Source organism: Limanda limanda, chromosome 1, assembly GCF_963576545.1.
Source record: "Limanda limanda chromosome 1, fLimLim1.1, whole genome shotgun sequence".
NCBI classification, from domain to species: Eukaryota; Metazoa; Chordata; class Actinopteri; order Pleuronectiformes; family Pleuronectidae; genus Limanda; species Limanda limanda.
Window position 1 is genome coordinate 13,788,347 of NC_083636.1, and position 23,170 is coordinate 13,811,516.

General features: G+C 43.0%; 1 protein-coding gene across 4 annotated transcripts in view; it reads left to right on the top strand.

Annotated features, from left to right (window-relative positions):
- Positions 1 to 22,120, top strand: part of atxn7l1 (ataxin 7-like 1) — a 28,018-nt gene extending 5,898 nt beyond the window's left edge. For 2 of the 4 annotated variants that reach the window (XM_061069862.1, XM_061069872.1), the window contains 11 exons: positions 840 to 944; positions 7,787 to 7,901; positions 8,458 to 8,656; positions 8,793 to 9,190; positions 11,038 to 11,120; positions 12,590 to 12,795; positions 14,089 to 14,302; positions 15,092 to 15,213; positions 16,260 to 16,775; positions 17,348 to 17,597; positions 18,315 to 22,120. In XM_061069862.1, coding sequence (XP_060925845.1) covers positions 7,886 to 7,901; positions 8,458 to 8,656; positions 8,793 to 9,190; positions 11,038 to 11,120; positions 12,590 to 12,795; positions 14,089 to 14,302; positions 15,092 to 15,213; positions 16,260 to 16,775; positions 17,348 to 17,597; positions 18,315 to 18,332 — 2,022 coding nt within the window. In that variant the 5' untranslated portion in view covers positions 840 to 944; positions 7,787 to 7,885 and the 3' untranslated portion in view covers positions 18,333 to 22,120. Of the gene's footprint in view, positions 1 to 839; positions 945 to 6,444; positions 6,541 to 7,786; positions 7,902 to 8,457; positions 8,657 to 8,792; positions 9,191 to 11,037; positions 11,121 to 12,589; positions 12,796 to 14,088; positions 14,303 to 15,091; positions 15,214 to 16,259; positions 16,776 to 17,347; positions 17,598 to 18,314 lie in introns of those variants that run through there. The other 2 variants (XM_061069880.1, XM_061069888.1) reach the window with 2 other exon arrangements.
- Positions 22,121 to 23,170: the final 1,050 nt, after the last annotated feature.

The following is a 23,170-nucleotide window of genomic DNA, read 5'->3' on the forward strand; positions in this document are numbered from 1 at the left end:
TCAGCGACACGCACCATTACACTGTTGGAGACGCAGAGATCCTGCACACACATCCCCCCCCCCACCCGGCTGAAGCCCTGTGTTAATACGTGCTGTGATTTCTGTCAGCAGAGCTTGTTTGGGTGCAGGGAGATCCGGTTCTCAAAGCTTAGCCGAATGTGATACTTGCTGTTTTCCATTGGACGTTGCATGTCTGTGAGCACACTGTATAACTAGTAGTGTTTGTTTAAGAGGATTTACCAATGGTATAGATTACAATTTAATCTATAAGTGCTTATTGTTTTAAGTGCCGTGTACTAGGCCCTCGGGCCCAGCTGGATGCCAATTGGCACACATCTCCAACTACCATAAGTGGAAGCCACATTACATAGAAAAAGCCCAGGCCAAACTTGATGTGTTGCATTTTTTTGGTTTGCTCCTGATTCTGTGGTAAAAGCGTGAGGTCTTAACCGATTTGGATTTGTAAATAATCATGTAAAATCATTTCTTTCCTTTTTTTAACCTTTATGACATTTTGAGGAGCAAACAACCAATACATTTGTGAAAACTGATAAATAATAATTAGTTGCAGCCTTAAGCTGTAAACTCCTGATAGTAAAGTGAATAATCCATGATGGCTCACCTGAAGTACTCAGTACATACTATGTTTTTAATATATTTATTAGACACGTATGAATCTACAAGCTCCTGAGTAGTTTGTGCTGTCAAAAGGGAAACATCCCAGCTTTTCAGAAATGATAACGTATTCATCTCTGATAATGTTAGACCTGTGTTTGTGTCTTTCTTCTGTTTGTCTATTTGGTCTAAATCCTGGTCTCCTCTCTCTGTGTTCCTTTCAGAAATGTTCGTCGACAGCCAGTTTCCTGCACTGGAGGATTTAACTCTTGTTGTGTGCCATGTCTGCGATAAGGTGGTCACTCCTCAGGGCATACTCACACACTATGGTAAGACACACACACAGTTCCCCCTCAGGCACACACACACACCTTGTGGTGTCTTCAACTGTAGCACAGAGGCACAGAGCAAACAAGGTGGCTCCCTTTGATCAATACAACATTTTTTTTATCTATCCCTGAAAGGCACCTGAACTCCACAGCCTCCACATGAACATGCACAGCACGGTTACGCCCCCAAATACCCCGCAGGCTGACAACAGCTGAAAAACACTAAATAATTTACAAGATAATCGACTGGATGTAGCCTTGTTCTCAGGCCCTTTTTATCCAGTAAATATGTGTGAGCTTTGAATACAGGCCGAGTTTTATTTTTAAACAGATCGTGGACTCTTGAAAGTGCTTCAAACAAACTGACAGTCGGCTTTAAAAAATTCAAATATTGACTTGCATGTTAAAGCCCTGGCTGCGAAGGCACTAGATGTTACTCAGGGTGCAATATTTTTTAAAAATAAAGATTTAGTATGCAAGGGTTTATTCACACTTGCTGCGTAATGAACATGATTTGCATGTGAGTTGCGTGAGGTAGATTTGCAAAGGTGGTGAAGACATCAACTCCCATGTTCCCTTTCTTTGTTACCTTTTTAGAGAGAAACCCCAAGTGGCCCATGTTACATGTTTTACGTTTAATTTTTGGGAAAAAAAGTTGTTGAAAGGTCTCAAACACATGTATGATATACTGTTAAGTAGGGACAGGAATCGGCAGGGACCTCCCGATACGATACTATCACGATACTTAGGTGGCGATACGATATGTATTGCGATTTCTGTGGGTATTGTGATTCTGTAAGTATTGCGATTCGATATTACGATTTCCTGGGATTTCTTTTGGTTATTTTTTTTTTTTTAAATACTGGACCATGGAAAAATGTTGAATCATTCCTTCAAATACAACACAGTCAAATTCACTTAGAGCTTTACCAGTTTTATTTCAAATATTAACATTAACTTAATGACTGCCAGGCAGCCAATAGAGAAAATAAATAAAAATGTGCCCTATTATTGTATAGCCCCTGTCAACTGCACACAAACTGACAGATTAAGAAATGTATGCCACTTAGGCTACTTTTAAACAATAAATAAAAGGTAAATTAAATAGAATGAATAAAAGTTTACTTAAAATATTAACTTTGAAATAAACAAAAAGTAGGCTATTGTTGTTTGCATGTAGCCGATGCAAAGCTAGTGCTTGGGTATGTTTAGATTCTTGTGCAAAAACAAGAGCTGGTCAATATGCTCTGGGGTGATGTTGCTCCCCCAATATATCCCCCCCGGTATAAAACATAAATACGTTTGTTTTAAAAAAAAAAATCGATTTGGGAGGCAGCATATCGATTTACAATCGTCATTCACAAGAATCGCGATTTGTAACTGAATCGATTTTTCCCCCCATCCCTACTGTTAAGATGTGTACACTCCTTACACATGTCTGCTACCCATTTCATAAATTATCATGTGTTGCCATGTAGACTCAAAAACTTAATAATCTAATTTGAGATGTCCAAATCCAGATTCAGACGATCAAATTTGGGATTTTTGGAAAGACAAATGTTTGGAAACAAGGCGGTATTCAGTAGAGGAGCAGAACCGGGCTGTGATTGGTCCTTCACCCGGTCCATCCACCTCTTTGTTTGTTTTTGACTGTGGCTCCACTGAGCGCGCTCGCATCTGCCCACTAGCCGCTGCTTCCTTCTGTTGGCGACACGTGCACCAGCCTGAGCCGTCTGTTGGGGGGGGGGGGGGGGGGGAGAGGACACGTGGTCGTGCTTAATGAACACAACACACAAACACCAACCCTTACACACCACAGACACACACGCATGCTGCTTCTGCCAGAGAGCAGAGAGGCCAGAGGAGTGGTATGCACACACATTCTCACTTTCTGTTTCTAAGCAGAAAGAGGTCAGTGGTATTGTCTCTCACACTTACACACTAACACACACACGCTCTCAAATCCTGGCAGCCCCTGTTGTTTTGTCCCTGCTCTTGCCCACCCCCCCTACACCTCTCCCTTTTGTTGGCAGCATTTTGCGCTGGCTGACACAAAGACAGTCAGGTAACAACAGGTCTATAACACACACATGCAGATTCACATTCAGGAATGGGGAAGCTCCGCTGAAAAATTAATTAAAAACCTCAGGCCAACATATGATAAGCAGGCCGCTTTCATTTGTATCGGACCAGGCAAGTCACCTGCTGACTGGTCAAAAGATTATGGATTTGAGTCATCATATTTATTTATGTGTACAATCATTTGAACAATCGCACAGTGACCGAGAAGTCACTACCCATTAGTACAATTGATTAATTCACTTAAATTTAAAGCTTCATACACCCAACTACTCTTTGGCATGACATGAAAAATGCTCCTCTGGGGAAGTGCCCCCCCGTTAAGTTATTTTTACTTTGCTGTTTGCATTCCCTCCCATTGTCGCACAATGTCACTGTTGTATCCTCACGAGCACGGTGCCATTGTTCCCTACTGGGGAGTCTACTTGAAATGTGGCGACCCCGGGTAGTGCTCTTATTCATTGCACTGGCCTTGTATTGGCATTTGTGTGCATATCCATCATGGGAGGCGGTTGGGCGGGGGGGGGGGGGGGGGGGGGGGGGGGCTGCTTTCATGCTTGACCTGTGCATCAAATCACCACTGGGGCTTTACATACACAGAAATACGTGAACATGCTCACACAGACACACACACAGAGGGGGGTTGGATCCCTCAGGGGGCAGTGGTTCACTCGTTACGCACGGCCAGTTTGCTGCATGTGAAGAAGAGAGAAAGGACATAACCTAAAGCAAGCCTTATTATTGTTATTTAATATCTTTGATGGCGTAAAGAAAATGTGATTTAATCTATTTTATACTTCAGAGACTTGCTCCATTTAAGGGATTTGTTTATTGAAATCTGTCCTTACTGAGGCGAGTATGTATATTCTTAGCATAAGTGGCCCCAGTAGGATATGAAATGAATCCCTCATGGTGGCAGTGTTAGTGCCATACTTTCTGCAATGAGTTAGTCAAGACTGTGGAAAGAACTAGATTTTGGCAGAACTTTAAGCCTCAGAACAGACAGATCAGAATGTTCTAATGACATTTTCCCAATGAGTTCATATTTGTATTTAAAACATCCTTTCATAAGGACCCATTGTCTTCTGTATATCCGTGCCCGGGTCGTGCAGGTAACCAACTAAGTGGAGTATCCCAGACATCCCTCTTCCTAGCCACGCTTTCCAGCTCCTTCTGGGGGATCCCCTGGCGTTTCCTGGCCATGCGGGATATATCGTCCCACCAGCGAGTTCTTGGTTCACCCCGGGCTGGACAGACACTTGACCACTTGGAAAAAATCTTAATAATGTCAGTACACAAGTCAACAAAATATACAACGTAGCGCTCATCGTTTTAAGACATTTTCAAGGAAGAATTTTTACATTTATGTGGGCAGTTTCTTTTGTAAGGGCTAGTATTACTGGCGGTTTAGTTCATTTTCATTTGTTTCCTTCCCTGAACACAAACTTGAATTTGTACAAATAATGATTGGATATTTATGCAGCGGGCGTCTCTGTTTGTCCCTCTGTGGCATGTTCAGATATAAGAGTGTGTTCCTCCCAGTTCTCTCAGTGTGTGCGTCCCCTCGAACCTCTCCCTCGCCGGTGGCCCGCTGTGTGTGAGCAAGTGGAGCGCATGATGAAAGGTTCATGTTGTTGCTGGTGGTGGGAGTGACTGTCTCTGTTCCCACTTTTCTCTGTGACGGTGGATTAATTGAGGTCTGAGGCAGGTCACTGGATATCCTCAGTTTCCACCTAAGTTGTTTGTTTCATGTGATGGCTGTTAGCCAGAGAAGTTCCTCTTGGCTTGGTGTGCTGTGGGGTTGCTCATTCCTCTGTTGTGTTATTGCGGCGTGGTTGTGTGTGAACCATTAGCTGAGTGTTGGGCCCATTCAAATGTCAGCTGCTTTTTTTTTGTACATCAGAGGTGGTTTCTTTACTCTTTCTAAAAAAAATTACAATTTTACTCAAATACTGAAGAAGAAGTTATATCGGAGAACTGAACCGGTTTACGTCTGTTTTTTGTGTCAGAGAGATCGGGTTCTCAGGATGCACTGAAGTGTGTGTTCCTGTGTTTGACATGCATGGTTGTTGCTTGCTTTAGAAAAGAATCAAAAAAGCTTTTTGTCACTACAACGAAATTACACATAGAACTTCTGTAAAACAGTTTTCTTAACCTTTACGTAAGAGACCGTAGTTAAGGACTGAAGTATATTACTCATGTTTTCAGCAGTACTTATACTAGAATACCACTGCTTTCTTTCGATACTGATATGTCCCCTGCTTGCTCTTTTTTTTGTTTTGACTGTGTGCCTATAGAGAAGCAGCATGTCTGTGGCTCTTCACAGACATCTCTCCATCTTGTCCCCCGCTGCCCTCTCAATGTAAACAAACCCAGCTGAGCGTTGAGCGCCTCGGCTTCCTCGCGAGGCGACAGCTCCGCCCGCAGGATGAGTCAGCGGCCAATTGGCATCCAGCTGGACTCTCAGCATTGCCATAACGACAGGCAGGCAGGAGAGCTTAGTAGTGAGAGTGCCCTTGTGGCTGAGTGGCTTAGTGACCTTGCCTGGGCACCCGGCCATGTATTGTAAATCAGAGCGGTTAGCTCGCCGCTAGCCCCTCACTCACAGGAGGACGTCTGATTTAAACACACAATATATGTCAGGCAAATAAGTTCATCTTTCATTATGTCTCACTGCACAAATATATTTGCTATTTGGAAATGGATGAATCCCTTAGCCAAGAATATAAACTATCTTTTGCTGATTTATTTTTTTCAACATTATTAATTTGATAGCAGGTCAAGTTAGATGCACAAAGTCACAAGAATCACAGGGTGTGTTTCTCACATTTCTTTATATTTATTATTTCCCTTATCCTGCAGGACTGAGTAAGAAAATGCTAAATAGAAACTGTACACACGTGCATTTTTACCAGCCTGTTTCTACTTCACACCTTCATTTTACTGTACCTTTGAGTTGCCTAAAATCATGCATGTCCACAGTGTGAAATTTCGTGTGCAGGTTGCCTTGTTGTAGCCGCATACCTGTGAACGGGGCTCCGGACTTTGATCCTGCTACTGTGAATACAGCTGCCTCCCTCGTGCTCTGCTTCCTCTGGCCTATTTACACACCTGCCGCACATGCTCTCATATGCAAATTACACTCTCTTGCATAGGTTTTATATATAAATATATACATACTGCCCACAGATACATGCAGACTCTGCATTGTCCAGATATCACTGCACATAAAGCCTCTATCTTGAGCTTGAAGATCTAGCATATTCACCGTTTGGTATCATTACCCACACACACACCTGTGATACTTTTGCATGCAGTGGATAATCTCCTCAACACATACACGCACTTTGCACACAAATTGCACACACGCACACTCTCCCCGCGTCAACTGCAGCGCACTTTGCTGTGCACTTACGCACCCGAGAGCAAACACACAGTCTGTCAGTCAGTTCGTCCTGTCTGATCAGCCTTGTGTGAGCAGACTGCTACTACTACACTCATTAACAGGGTTGTACAGGTACTGCATTGTGACACACACACTTTCTTTATAATACCTTTTGCTTCCTACTGATTGTTTTCTAGTGTATCACTTTATTATCAACAAATTCGGATATGCTTTCTGTGTTTTAGTTTTCCACTCTGTGTGCGTGTGCGTGTGCGTGTGCGTGTGCGTGTGCGTGTGTGTGTGTGTGTGTGGTCAGTTCAGGGAGTTGTTTTAACTTGACCTTGGCACAAATCACACACTATCTGTTATTTTAAGGTAGCAACTGAAAAAAAATGTTTGTGGACACTGGGGCTTTAAATATTTGCTTTTAGTCTGTGTTATCATGACTCTGTGCAGCTGTCCATTTGCACCCAGGTGTAGTTGTGTGTGTATATGTATATCTATATATATATTACACAAATAAATCGATATTGTACTAGTCTAGAGCCCAAACGATGATATATGTATGAACATTGAGATCGCTGTTTATGTTTCCTGATATGTGCCCATATGAAAACGTTTATTTTAGGAAATAATCAATTAAGAAAATGCATGTTTATATCTTTCATTGAAAAAAATATATATAAATTTTCCTAATTCAAGTTCTATTAACAGCAATTGGTTGTTCCTCTGCATTCTGTTTCCTTTATTTACAGGTACTTATAATACCGTTTTTTGTTTAAACTGTAAAACATTATGCCTCAATTACTTATATTTGCATCATCCCAACAAAATCCGACTCTATACGATACACTGTGAGTAAGATTTAAATTTAGCATCTAGTCTGCATTCTGCTTGAGCTGAAGCGGGGGCTTTTTCATTATTCCACTTTTTATCAGCAGACGGGAAATCCAGCGAGCCGCAGCGATTGGTCTCATCCCAACATTTGCTCTTCACCAAATTTCCTGTCAGCTAGATTGTGCAGATGATGATTGTTTACACTCTGGTTAAAGCAAGACGACCATAAGCGCTGCAATTTTGTTTTGGAAGTGCAAACGCAACATGACACAGCACCTAATTTGAATACTCCGTAATTAGCAGCCTGAAACACTGTGTCGCTGTGTGTGTGTGTGTGTGTGTGTGTGTGTGTGTGTGTGTGTGTGTGTGTGTGTGTGTGTGTGTGTGTGTGTGTGTGTGTGTGTGTGTGTGTGTGTGTGTGTGTGTGTGTGTGTGTGTGTGTGTGTGTGTGTGTGTGTGTGTGTGTGTGTGTGTGTGCACTGTGTCTTCTCCACCTCCTCTCTTTTTTTATGACGTTCTTCATCCCTCTGTTTCCACTCAGGTAGCTGGGGTGTAGTTTCCCTGTGAGACAGACAGAGACACAGAAAGTCCTGGACCACACCCCCCTCCCATTCCCTCCCCACCCTGCTCCCGCAAAGACATGCATAGCAAAAACCGTAAGTGTGAGCTCCTCTCCTCTCCCCTCTACTTTCTCCCCCACAGCCTTGTGATTACTCCCTGTGACGTTCCCGTTCCGACTCTCGGTCTTCTTACCCTCCTCACACTCTGATCAGATCTAGGTCAAAAGGTATTTATAACTGTTGGCTCTAATTTGAACTTCACACGGTACCAGCGTGGCAAAGTTTATCACACAGGGACACTTCAGATTGTGTCGGGGAAGCTGCTAAGAAGAGAAAAGTAGACTTAATTGATTTGTAAATACCACTTTCCCTTTTTTCTTTTGCATAAAAAAAGTTCTGGAACAAGTTTGCTGTATACCTTGTTACAACACAAGCATCTGGCACCTTAGCAGTGTAAATATAATACCACACTGCTGTACATTCAGAAGTAGTATAGCACTGGAAGAGCCCGTACCTCTACCAAGGCCCAACAGTCCTGTCCTGAAACTACATGTAAATTCACTAGATCTGGATTGAGTTTCTTGATCTGTTTAGTGTGTCTTCTGTGTGTGTGTGTGGCCTCAAACAACTTTGTCTCCATTCCCTGTTTCAGAGAAGCGCCACAGCTCCCCTGCCCCCCCCAGGAGCCCCCTGGTCCCCATGAAGCCCAAAGTGCCGGCAGTGGCCCCGGCTGTGGCTCCCAGTCCTGGAGACACGCTGCCCTTCAGGGTCCCCAAAGACTTCCCTCACTCCCGCTTCAGCAAGGCGCCACTTGCCGTCTATCCACCGAAGGGGGCACGGAGCAAGACATGGTGGGGTTTTAAAAAAAACCAAAACCTTTTATGTGGTGTGATAAAATACTTCACTCTGCCCCGAAGCGTTTAGTTAGTCATGTGACCTTTTTACATCATCTTCCTCTTCTTTTCTTCTCTTCTCCCTCCTCTGCAGCGTCTCGCTTCCGGTCGTGACCTTGGAGAAGATGCCCTGCCTCAGCCGTGCCGACTCGGCTTCACGCGTGCGCCTCACCACCTCCTCCCTCCCTCCCTCAGCCTCCCAGCGCTCCAGTGAAAAGCTCACGAATGGCCGAGGCGCCAGCGGGCCGCCCACGCCACGCTCCACCACGCCCCCGGCCTCTCTGGACCGGCGGCCCAGTCCGGCACGCTCGCCGCTGGACAAGCGGCCGACGTCCACACCCTCTCCCTCCCAGCCGGATCGAAAACCCTCCCCGTCACCTTTGCTCTCTCACCGACCTGCCGCCTTAGCAGCATCATCATCATCATCGCCGCAGGATAAGAAGCACCAGAATGGGACTAAGACCCCCCCCAAGTCGCACAAAAGGCTTTCAGGTTAGTGCTGAGAATTTATAACCCCATGCACCCACAATCCTCTGCTGCCTAGGAATGGGAGCAGTCTGACAACACTTAATAAATTATTCATTTTTCCTGTCTGTGTTTTAATGATCTTGACCCTACAGGTCCGTCACATGACTTTATAATGTAACTATTAATCCACTGACATTATTGTGCAAGAAGAGGTGAATTTTTCTACCATTGCTACTTAAATTCCTTTCATAAGCCGCATACACAAAAAAACACACACTTTCCCTATTTACCATCCCACTATAATCCCTGGAGAGCCTCCGGTCTTAGTGTTTGGCTGCAGGGAGGATGGTGCTGGAGTGAGTTTGTTTTTAAGCGGAAGAGATGCCTCGCTATAATTTTAGATATTTTTCTTTCCCTTGTTCTCTTTACTCTCTTACCCTCTCCTGACCTTTCTCCACTCTGTCTACTCTGTTTACTGTGTCAGTCTAACCTCAAAACCCAAATTAAACATCAACTCGTGAGTGAGCTGCTGTTTGGAGTGGGCTCTTCTCATGGCCCGTGTTAATATTGCGGCGCTATTTCAGAATTGCTCCTCGTCATCAGTGAGTCCAAAGAGCAACAAATTTGATTATTAATATACACATGGCGTGTGCAGCTGATTAGATGAACAACAGACAGACGTTTATGGAATTAGTAGGAAGATGAGTCAGCCTAGTAGTCATCTCAAAGTAAGGGAATTATAAATATGCATAAGAATGAAGCTGCGTAGATTTGTGATGAGCGCCTCAGGGTGTGGACGTCTCTCCATCCAGCTCTTCCTCTTCTTCTCCTCCTCGTCTCGCCGTTCGCTCGCTGCTCTCAAAGCGTCTGATTTACACCCTCTTCTTCACGAGCTCCCACTGCCAAAAAGCTGCTCGTCTTCTTGAGAGATGTTCACCCCGCTGCCTGCGTCTCTCTATTTGATCATCCTCTCACTCTCCACCTCCTGCCTCGACCTCCTCCTCTTTTCTCTCGCTCTCTCACACACACATAGTCTGTCCTGATTCTCTTTTTTTCTTCTTTCACACGCTGCCGTCTCCTCTTCCCTTTTCTTGCTGTCTCTCGCCGCTCGTCGTGGTCGTGTTTCTCACTCATCAGTTTCTTCTTCTCTCTTCTTTCTCATCATCTCTCTCACCCCCAGAATGTGCTCACACTATCCGTCTTCCCCTCTCTCTCTTTTCCTTGGCTTCCATTCTAAAGCCTGTTTGGGAACTTTTCAGCGACACTATACGTTTCTCTTACATCTAAGAGCACGTTCATTAGATGTGTGCGCCTGCCGACCCGTGTCCGTCGGAGCTGTCGTCTCTAACTGTAAACACAGAAAGATTACAGGGATTATAGCAAAGGCCAGCGCAAGATTACAGCCCTGGGACAGCAACGCCGTTAAAGATAACCTGCTGACTGGGGGTTGCTGCTGTCTTACTTGTTTGTGTGCAATAACAAAGTGTGCCATTTATTTCTGCTTAGACAATTGGCTTGAAAGATTTAAATCAGATTTGACATTTATCACTTGACCCAGGATGTGAAATTATTTGCAGGTACTATAAATTTAAAACAATCAATTTATTCATTATTTTGCATATATTCAAAATAAAATAAAAAATTTGGACTCTAAAAAAAGTACTTGTCAGAAATATTGGATTGGTACGTATACTCACCAATACCCAATGTGGCAGTTTAGGCATCATCAGAGGTATTTCCAATGCTCCGCATGTAGCCCCTTGATCCATTTCTGGTGTGAAAAATATTCATTACGGCAGCATAAAATATATTCGTGGACATCTGTTGCATTAACTTAATATTCCCCCTTTTAATCTGTGTGTGTCTTACAGGCAGAGTGTTTGATCCTAACAAGCACTGTGGAGTCCAGGACCCGGAGACGAAGCGGTCCTGCACGCGCTCGCTCACCTGCAAGGTAACGCAAACCAACGCACACACAAGGCCGAGATTGTTCACGCTCTCCGCCTCTGTGGAGACAATGATAGTCTGCGACCCTTCTTCCTGCTTCCTGCCTCAGGGCCGTCTCACGGGGAAAGCAGCTTTGTTTGTTTATGATAGTAATGATATTAAAAGGGCGCGCTAACATCTCGACTGCAGCTATGACCCCGTCCGCCTCCCTGTCTGTCTCCTGCACGTGACACATATTCCTCCGCTCGGGCTGAAGCATCACAGGGCCTGCATTTCCCTTGATGAGGTAATTATAGATGTTGGACGAGGCTACAACATCTTTCTTGCTCAATTTTCCTGCCCCCTTTAATTACCTTCAGTAAGCTTCACTAAACACTTCAAAGTGGTTATTTAGTAATTAAAGATACATCCGACGAGTGTGGGGATGTTTTTTGGGGAGAGGTTGGTGAGAATAACTTGAGCATCTCTACTGTAATTGTGTGTTTGAATTATTATTGTTTTTTACCGGTTGTCCCGATGACAACCATGATTTCAAGCTCCTGATTTAGGAAATGACTCAAACTTCAGTTAGTAAAGAGGTGTCTTAACTTTTATACTGAGGGCATGGACGTCTGAGCAATACAGCAAGTGGAGCAAACGTACCTTTATTCTTCAGGTTGACCTAAAATTGATGATTTTGTTCGCCAAATTTTTGTCTCCATAAAAATTAACAGTCCCTGCTATCAGAGTTTCACAAAACTTGTAAGTGTAATTCATGGTTTCATAGGCCAATAAACTAGTGACTTTAAATGTGGTTTCTTTAGCGAAATGTTGGGTGTTGGCAGATGTATACGCTCTAATGAATGCCATTCTAGTTTACCTTTTCATAATGTTACTACAACTGACAAAATCATACAATAAAGAAATCCCAAACTTTTGGACCATTAAATCCAACCTGTCGCTGAGGGATTTGAGCAGTCTCACACCGCTGTAAAATACACATGGACATTAATATAAAAACTGAAAGGCTCAGTGGTTGAAGTTTTAGTAGTTTCAGTTCTGATCAAACTTTGGATACAGTTATTTTTAAATATGAGGATGCATGGCTTCACCCATCTGCTCTGTCAGTAGCTGATTTTGATGATTCTCTCAGGGTGGATGTGCGGTGTAAGTTTACTCAGTGGTTTCACAGTAGCAGCTGAGTCCTTAATTAAATGTCCCTCTTACTATGCAGATGTGGTCTCCCTTGCAATATAAGATGCATTTTTCTTTCCTTAACCATCCTACCTGCTGATCAACATGTGATTCCAGCGGCCTCAGACAATCTGTGTTAAACCAAATGTTTGGAAAACCAAATGTTTGATGGCTGGTTACCTTCCAAAGTCGCTGGAAGGGTAGACCAGCTTACCATGCACAGGCAATATTTACTTGTGAATGCAGCACGGCACAGTGATCATCCAGAGCCGAGGCATGACATTTCAGTTTCTTTTGTTTCAGACTCACTCCCTGACCCACCGTCGAGCCGTTCCCGGCCGAAAGCAAAACTTCGACATCCTCCTGGCCGAACACAAGGGGCGAGCGAAGGAGGGGGAGAAGGAGAAAGAAAGAGAGGCAGCGCAGGGGAGTCCCAGCAAGCCTCACTGCCCGAACGGACGGCCGCTGTCCACGCTGAAGCTGCGACTGGCGAATGCACACATACCCAGGTAGGAACCACAGGCCGACACAAGCACACACATTCATATTCACAATTCATGTGCATATGGAATGAAAGAAAGGCCATACAAATCGTATAAGCAGCTGAATAACTCCCTGTGAATTAAATCCATTTGGATCAATTTGGATCAATTTTGTGTGTTTGTTCTGTTTCTACATTTGTATGGTGTATCTCCTTTTTTTTGTTCTTTGGCCCAGTAAAGCATTTTTATCAGTTTTGTTTTTGAAAAAGCCAAAACAAATAAACTTTACTCGCTTACTTTACCAAAATGCAATTGGTCCAAAAGTCCATGCCATCCAAAAATGTGTTTTCACACTGCAAACAAACCGAGCCATGGTTCAGTGTGATCCACAACACATCTTTAGTTTCAGACTAAACTAAATTGGTCTGAACAGCACCTTAAATGTAATTAATTCTGTTATAAAATACAGTAATAAAGTCATAGCAGTGTTGTATCATTAAAAACCATCTGCCTGAATTTAATTTAGGTGGTGTGATTTCCAAAACAAAATCAAATCACTATACGACCATTTAATAATTTTTCTGAAAAGTTTTCCATTCGATTGTGTTGCTATTTTTTAAATTAAATCACTTTTTTTAAGGAATAGCAACATTAGTTTGTTTATTTCCCAGACGGTACCACTGGACGACCGAGATGGATGCAGAGTCTGTTCATGTTTTTCTCCACCAGGGGGAACTGTAAACAAGAAAGGAGGGAGGAGAAACACCAGTAAGAGGATGTCAGATCTGCCCGTGTCACAGCGTTATGAGAAACTCATTTCCTCTGTTTGAAAAAGGAAGTTATTTGGGGGTTTTTGTGGCTGTGACAAACGTTTAGAATGACACTGATGACTGGTGTCAGAGCGGATACGACTCCAGCTCTTGTTTATCTGTAAAGACTTTTCTGTCATTTCATCTTCCATTCTCTCTTTCCCCTCCACTCTGCCCTTCAATCTTGCATTTCTCTTCTTCTCCTTCTCACACGCTTTTCTTTTAATTCAACCTTCTTTCCCTGATCTCTGTCCTCATCCCATCAATCTTTTTCCTCTTTCACTTCCCTTCGGTTTACTCTCATCTCCCTTCTCTCCTTGAATCTGTCCTTCCCGCTCTTCGTCTTCACTTGTCACTTCCTCCTCCCTCCCCTTCCTCTCACGTTCAGTCTTACTCTGTCCCTCCCCTTGCTTTGATTTTCCGGCTCACTCATTTCCTTCCTCTTTACCTCTTGCCCAACACTTCTCTTTTTGTTATTCACCCATCTATCTTTCTAATATATCCACTCCAGGGCTCCAGGCGGCTCCACCACCTACACTTCCACCCCTCTGCCCCCAGCACCGGTGCCCGCCCCGGCCCCTAACCCCGAGCTGTCCCCTCTCAGCTGGGTGGCGTCAGCGGGAGACGGCGGTCGCCTTTCCAGCGACGAGGGAGAGGCCGAGACTCCAGAGGACGCTGACAGACCTGCCTTTCACTACTCCAACCACCACCCACAGCCTTTAGGGGTACAAACCACAACTACTAACAGACATTTTCATTGTCCATAACCCCAGGGCGTCAGAAATAAAGTATTTTTTCACTGTTAAACCGCAGGGTCTGCTTTTTAATGCCGTTCAGAGAAATTATTTATTTATGTTAATGTGTTCTGCCGCAGCTGTAGCTCTTATCCGGTGTTTTATTGCAAAAAGGGTTAGGGCTCAAACACTTGGCTTCACAATCAGTTAATTTATATGGTGCCTTTTTAAAAGGGGTGATTTCACAAGAGAAAATGTATATTTGTTGGTTGTGTCCAAATGTTTACAAAAGCTGTCAACCATCATCGTTTAAAGTAGTATTTTGTTATATATTCTATAATTAGTTTAATCATATTACACATTATATTTTCACTTAACCAATGAAATCAAATGTTTTAGCTGCTCACTGTCCTGTGTATGTATTGGCAAGTTTTCAGTAAAAAGGTCCTTATCTTGATCTCATTATCTCGGCTTATAGGGAATGCCCCGCTTGACCTAGTTTTTTACATTTCTGATGTTCTAAAGAAGATTTTAACCTTGTCTGTGGAAGATAATCTTCTATATCTCTGTAATAATCCCCAAAAAATTCTAACTCATCTCTTTTTTCTCCTCTGTCATTTGATACCTCTCTCCACCTCTCTCCACCGCACTTGCCCATCACTTCCTGTATCTCACATCCCTCCTTCTCTCCTCTCTCTCTCTCCCTCTCTCCCTCTCTCCTTCTCTCCATCATCCTCCCACTTCCTGCCACTCTTGCCCCCCCCCCCCTCCTCCCTGCAGGTTTGCGTATTCAGCAGCAGGCTCATGGGACGGGGCCATTACGTGTTCGACAGGCGGTGGGACAGGATGAGGCTGGCGCTCCAGAGCATGGTGGAGAAGCACCTCAACGCACAGATGTGGAGGTGAGTGTCCAGAAACCTGCACGCCAGGCGATCTGGGGTAGAGCTGTTTCATTTTAAAGAACATGTGTTAGTGCACCTCTACATTATATACACAGGAGACGGTGTGGGAATATCTTGCTGATTTTTCGAGTCCACATAGAAACGCTAATCAGAAGGATAAACTCACTTTGAGAGAGTATTAGCAGGTGTTAGTATAAAAAGAAGAGATGTCTTTTTATGAGGGGAAAGACAGTTATTGATTGCTGGATAGACTGGAAGTTTTATTTTTTAATGTCATGTCAAACAAGAGGCCAGTTCATTTAAGGTTAAAAGGAAGCAGAGAGAAACATCACAAATACAAAAAGAGAACAGGATAGTGGGCCTTTGTGTAAGCATTGATGAGAGAATAAGAAGATTGATTGATTGGGAAAGTAATTTTTTTTTATCATATTGATACAATTTTGGAAGGAGCAACAGATGTTAAATGGTCTTGGATGCAGAAGTGCAAGAAAAATAAGTTTGTAGACATGAACTGAAATCTGGAAAATTGGGTCGGGGCATTTCTGGAGTTTGCCTTTCACATGTGAAGAACACAGCAGGAGATTGTCCTTGCCAAGAGCGTTCACAACAACCAGAAAATGTCCGTAACATTCAGCCGAGGGCGCATTGGTAGAACATGCAGGAGGCAGGACGTATCGTGTAAATTCTACCGCGGGAATCACATGTTTTTGTTTACAGCAAATCGACACCAGCGTCGGCCCCCATTACCAACAGCTCTTGAATCTCACTGCCTTTCCAAGATAAAATTCTTCATGTATGATCCTGAGATATTAGTTTTCTTCCAGGTTCCCCCCATGTTGGAAATCTCATCATTTGGGCCGTATTCTCACTTTTGCAGCAACCCACTCAGACGTTTTCATCCTCACATACTTTGGAACATTTCTGAAAAATTAGTTCACTGCATGCCTTAAAGCTGCCATGCTAAATTCCTCAATTTATACAAGCAGAAAATTATAGTCCAGTGGATGTGACTCACTTATTGATTGAAATGTTCCTCTGTGTTACAGGAAGATGCCTCTGGCCGCGGACAGCCTCCTCTCCTCCTCGTGTCCTTCCTCCGTCACGTCACAGCAGAGCTCCTCCGTCACCTCCCCCTCCAACTCCCCCTCCTACATCGCCACCTTCCCTCAGTCCACAGCCACGGCCGGAGTGGTCAGCATCCCAGAGGCCGCGGCACAAGACCACGCCCCCATCTCTTCACCGGGTAAAGCCAGTAACGGCACCCACAGAACCAGCCGCCCATCCAAAGACACAGACACTGACTCCGCAACGGGATGTAAGAGGAGAAAGAACTCTTTGTACTTTTCCTCCTCCCTTTCGTCTCCTTCTTCACTGATTTTGACTGTGGATAATCACAAGAGGAATGGCAGCAGCCACCACACGACATCGCAAGGTTCACGGGGGGCCGCTCCCTCCTCGGCCAGGAGAAGGGGACTCGGGCGTGGGGGGAGCGGGCTTTGGCGCAGCGGAGATGACTGGCTATCGAAATCTGACGGGTCGCAAAGCCTCAACTCGCAGAGCAGGTGGGTCACGGTCTGTTAAATTTGAGACTGTAGCAAATCGATTTTATCTGTGCAAGATCATAAAGAAATTCACGTTGGACAAGTTGAAACGTTCATCTTTCTAAGCAGGACTGAATGACAGGATTACTGCTTTAAAAAATCCACTTTTTTCCCTTGAGAAGATACTGAATACAATCTGATCACCAATCAAGATTACACATTACACACACAGGAGTACACGCTTGAATACAATGTACTCAAATAAAAGCTCTGTGTAAATTGTATCAGTTTTGATTGTAACCATGGTTAAAACCAACACAACATGGGCCCGGCACATGACACAGTGCCGTATGCAGAGAAACAGATGAGAGCGTCGGTTCATTAAAAGTAGAGCAGCGTGTAAACGGAGAGGACAGTGCCAGCAGTGCAAAGGCTATGATGACAGGTGTTTGGCTTTCACTCTAAAATATACAGCACAGTCAAGTCTGCTGTGAGGATTTTAATCCACACCTAAATATATCTTAGTGTACCGTTAAGGCTGAGGTGGAGCTTTCTGCATGTCAATAATTGCATTTTTTTCTGGTTCTCCCTAGTCCCAGCGTTGGCACCACCAGTGTACCCTACTCATCTGGGGAGCTCGCCTCCACGCCTCATCAGCCCCCGGCCCCCCCCTCTGGACCCCTGGCTTATGCCGGAGGAGTAGAGGGGAGGAAGAGGAGGAGTCCAGGCTCGTACAGAGGGAAGGCCAGCAAGCTGAGCAAGCCGGGCGGACTCGAGAGCCTCTTTGGGAAAGGAAACGACATCGGCGGGATACCCGCGTCAGGGCCAGAATCTCCAAGACAGGTAGACTGAAAGAATCTGAATCATCAAGACGAGACTTGCACAAGAGGAAGCCATGCTAACGGCTCAGTAAACCTCTATAATAGACTGTATATAAAGATGGATGACATCACACCTCTCCTAAAGTGAAGCCAAATTGTCTCGATCGCCACCTACTGGCTGGGCAATGGCTTTTTTTTCCATCTCCATCCCTTGATCGCTGCTGTGCAGACTCTGGCTCCAAATGTGCAAGATGACAGTTTTTGTATCTGGGATATTTTAGCTTTATTTCTCGGGTGGGAGGAAATGAAGACGTGTCGTCCGTCTTTTTATACAATCTTTGAGCTGCACTGCTGTAATTCATTTGGCTTTTATGTCATTGTTTTTCAGCTATTAGCAATTTTATTTAATCTTTTTAATTTGCCATTACTTTAAGGTAAGTTTGAATTATGTTTTATTTATGTTTATTTCGTGTTGTGTTGTTTTGAAAGGTGCTTTATAAATAATGTTATTAAGGTATATGGTAACATCAGCATGCTAACACGCTCACATCTGCAATGCTAACTTTATTCAACACTTCTCCAAGAAGGCTTTTTGTGTAAACCTAACATGCGATGTTAGCGAAGAAGACACTGCTCTGGTCGAGAACAACGTGTGAACGTGTGATATCTTTGCTCGTAAAAATGGCTAAAAATGATACTTAATGACAGATAATATATCTCTGTCCTTCTCTGTCTTCAGGCCAAGTTACATCACTGACAGGAACCTGTGTCACGGACAGAATGTTGTGCAGCTGTGGAGGCCAGCACCGTTAGTGACCTTTGACCTCGCCACTCTTCCACTGACATCACCGATCAGACTGCCTCTTCTCGGCGATGTCAGCCCTGTTTACCCAATGACCGTTCAGTTCGGGACTTTGGAATCTTTTGCCTACGGTCGGTCTGGCAGATAACTTCCACTCTCCGTTTTCACTATGGATCTTTCTTTTTTTGATGGACAGCTGCCGCACATCACTGTGGTCGTGATATTTCCAGAAACAAGACAGAAAAACCTTTCCTCTGAAAAGGGAATTTGCCTCACAGCGTTTTTACGGCATTGTTAATCTTGTACAATCCACTGTACAATCTTTGGGATCAGACTTCATTTTCTGGTTGTTGTGTTCATGTTCCCGGTTGCTGTGTTCAGTCAGCGGACAAGGAAAGAGGTGTGTGATTGTTTTGTGGAGTTAAATGGTTGAAGGACCTATTGACACGACGACTGTAGGACTCTGACTTCACCTACGCCACCTGCCTCCTCCCCCCTCACCCTTTCCTCTGTCTTTTCTTCCTTTCCCTTCTCATCTTTCTCTCCATCCTTCTTCATCTTTCAACCTTTTAACTTTGTGCCCCCTCGTTGCCGATCCATCCCAGCATGCCCGAGTTCTAAGTGCACTTAACTGCCCTCTTCGCTGACTCCAGATCGGTCCCCAGCAGTGCCACACCAGGACCTGTTCACACAATGGACGAAAAAAGAAAACCCTGTCTGCGTTACCAACCAAGCATTGTAATTTCAACATAGGAAGACATTTCATTTGTTGTTCTCTACGTTCTCAGTTCTACTTTAAATGTTGCAAGAAACACAAACTCCTGTCTGTGTGTCAGGACTTGCACCAAAAAAAGGAATTATTACCACGGTGTTGGATATTTGTTTTTGATGGTTTTTTTTGTATGATAATTTATGTACCTAAATGTCTGTTTTCTAACTGACCGTTGAGGTTTGAGCTACAGAGATATTTTAAGAAAAGGCGTTTTGAAGAAATGTTGAAAGTATTATGATCGTTCTTACTGTTGAAAATGTGTACATATCTGTTATTTTTGTATTTATTAATAATTGTCCCCTTTAACTAAATATGAGCTAAAAGAGGGAGTTTTCCCCTCTTGTTCTGTGTTTAATGATATTTAAATTGGTCTGGTTTCTTAAAAACCTTCAAAGAATTAGCAAGTTCTGAAATATATCCTCATCAAACGCAAACGGCCGGATATGAGCTTTAACTGTGGCTTCAATTCATCTCATTTCCTTGTAGCTTTGTTGGTCAGTCAAATAGATTGTACTGTATATAAAGATGGACGTCACGTCTCCTCATCCTCCGTTTGTCCAGAATTGAAGCCAAAATATCCTGGACACGGACGCTGCCATCTTGTGCCTTTGGAGCCAGAGTCTGCGCAGTATCAAGGTTCTGCCGATACACACGCTCGTCAGTCTCAGCTGTCAATCATTACGAATTCACCCTGTTTTCATAGCATCATCACCGAAAAATGTAAGCCTTCTTTATATCAGTATGACAAAAATCTAAAATCTTAGAAACCATCTTTGAAACAAATTATTTGACGGGTTCTTTGAATTTCTAGTTGGGCCCATGACACTGTCTACTTACATTAGGAAGGATTTATGACATATGCTCAAGCAAGCCACCAGGGGGCGATTCATGTCGTCCATCTTTTTATATAGTCATGGGGACAAACTTCAAACTATTTAATTCAGGCAAATTCTACTAACTACTATCATGTTGTCTGACAAGAACAAATTGGATTCAATCTCCACTCGTGTAGATCTCATCCACACCTCATCTGCCGTGTCCCAACTCCATACTAATTGCATTCAGTACACATGGCTTCCTCAACATTATAATGTACTGTGATTGCTGTTAGTTTGTAAGAAATCCAAATATCAAATGTTATATACTAACAGACAAAATATTTTCTCCAAAGATTAAATACTGAGTTTTTCAAAAAAAATAAATCTGGAGCAGCTTCGTCACTGCCTGCAATTTATTTACCTTATTGCTGCTGTGGAAACCCTCCTCCATCCGATGTGCTTTACATTTTCACAACACTTGTTTGAACCTACTCTAATCTATGCTCCCTTTTACACCATATACTTAAAGCCTATGTAGAATTAGTATGGAGGTTGGGACAAAGTGTTGGTCAGCAGATTGAATCGTGGAGACATTTGTAGCAAGACGAAAGTATTTAAGTCCCATGATAACAGGTGGTCGTTTATGGTTGACTATTTATTTCACAGGTTAAGAATCACACTCAGTTATGTTGTGTTTGCCCGCGCATTGAGTGGCACTGACCATAATGGAAGTCAGAATTTATACAGAAAACATGGTAAAATCTCCATTCTTAGACCAGAAAGTCCCCGAAGCACAAAGTCGTGCTTGGTCCCGATGTCTAGATCAGCATGTTTACGCCTATTTAGCTCTTTCAAGCTGACTTAAGAATGTTAAGACGATTTATTTATATGCAACCATCTATAAATGTGAAATGTGGCAGCACCGGATGTCAAATAGTCCGAGAGTCCCATTTCCCAAAGTCAGTGACAGAATGCATTTTCAATTTCATTCAAGACTCGATCATCTTTGGATCCTCATGCCCTGTGATATAGATCTGATGGTCCAAAATGTCAGTAGACACGTCTTCTATGCTTCTACACAACTACTTCTTCTTATTTCTGATGGATACATCCCAGAACACCATGTGCACCTGGTGTACGCAAATTTAAAAAAGTTTGCAAAACCAGGCAGTTGTTAGTTTTAACATAAAGGGCCCCACATTCCTGTTTTTTTAATCTTTCTTCCAAATTTCAAAACTATACTTCAATATTCTCTTTTATCTCCGAAGGAGTAGCAGTTCCTTGAACAGTTCAGCGATACCGGCTCTGTGGTCTTTGTTTTAATGTTGATACACATGGTTTATCTGGGTACTCACGGCGTATAATTAACATGCCTACAATAACATGTAGTGTTTTCAGTTTTCTCTCTGTTTTGAAGCCTGTTACCACCTGCCGTGCTCACACGTGATTAAGTCGACAAACTTACGATAAAAGACCATCGGATACACTAGTGTATAAACGGTTCATGTTGCTTTACCAGAAATCCTTATTTGATTTTTTTCCAGCTCAGTATATTCTTTTCAGGAGTATCTACAGATCAAAGATGACGATGATAATCTCTGTGCTAAGATGTTTTTGGGAAGTGCCGCCGTGTCTTAGCGATGATGGTAACGGAAATGAGAAGTTACACTTTGTTGCAGCTAAAATTCAAAATGAAGCTCGTGGATGTTTATTTCAGAGCAGTTGTGTTTTTCCTTTGCTGTTGAATTCTATGGAGGTGTTAACAGGTCTTTTATAAACCTTCCCCCCTTTTTTTTTTCTTTTTTTTGCACTTTTTAATAAAGTCTTTAAACAACCTCTATTTATATAAATATTTGAGATATATATTAAAAGAATCTATATATATTTTTTAAAGTGTTTCTGGCAACTACAGTGAAAGAAGATGAACAGTTTATTCTTAGTGAGTTGGCCCCGAAACCAACCAATGTTTTTTCTTAATTGTATCTGATCCAAATTGTGGTGAATGTTAAAATGCTTTTGTATTATTTCAGGGGGGGTTATTTAGTCTCGTTGCAGTTGGATCAGGAAAAAAAAAATCCCATCAAAACAGTTTACCAATTGCTGTAAAAAAAATGGTCTTTTTTCCAAGCTTTTATTAAATGATTTGAAGTGGATGCTTTGTTATTTGTAAATCAAAGATGCAGCTTTTTCAATTTGAAAGAAAGTCCCACTGCTGATTGTTTGTTTTGTACATTTTTCGTGTCATTTTTGGAACTTGCGATTGTCGAAGCAGCTCATCATTTGCGTTGTGACGTGATATTTTTGTACTGCCTGAGTAGAGAAAGAAAAAGAGCCTTCATGATTTTCAGTGTTCATATTTTGCTACATTTTGACACATTTCTATGCTTAAATTTTTCCATATTCATCTGAAACTCGTATATTCATTATTTAAAATTGAGATTTGATGCTTGTGCCAACTCTTGTCCTGAGTTTTTTCCCGCAGCAGCCAGGTTCCGGTGAAGGTGATGTCGGTCGGGTCCACCACTTGGCTCCAGGATGGGATATCAGCAGTGACTGGATGAAGAGGATCAATCCAACTACCAGTGGTCATCTCACTGGGGTTTTCTTGTGAAATCTCTTTGCACCTATTGGATGGATTTCTATATAATTATGTGCAGGTTTCCATGGTGCCCAGAGGATGAAACCCAAATGCTTTGGTGATCCCCCGACTTTTGATACAGCGCCACCAGCAGGTCATTTGTTACGGAAGAATGTGACGAGGGCCAAGAAAGTCTACTCTCCATTTTTTCAATGTAGACTAAAGGGCGGATCCAGGAATGATGTTTCCCTTTAAATATTTAGTGAACTGATCTTTGTGAGATTCTGGGCAGCTTGCTTGAATGTAAGGGAACTATTGGGCCTTGGCGGAGGTATGCGCTCCCCTGAGTGCCATTCTAGTTTTTGGTGTAGAACCATCATCACATTTTCGATTTCAAACTTTATGGACAATATGTACAGGAAATGGTATTGAATTAAAACATGGAGGTTAAGTTTTCATTGCCGTTTGGCTGTTAGCAGGATCTCGTAAAAACCACTAAATGGAAAGAGGAAGGACGCATTAACTTTAGGATCAGATTGGATTAAGGGGGCAGATCCACAAATTATTTTTTCTCTTCCTTTAACATTGCAGGAAAGGGTGACTTTAAACATTTCTGTAAATTTCT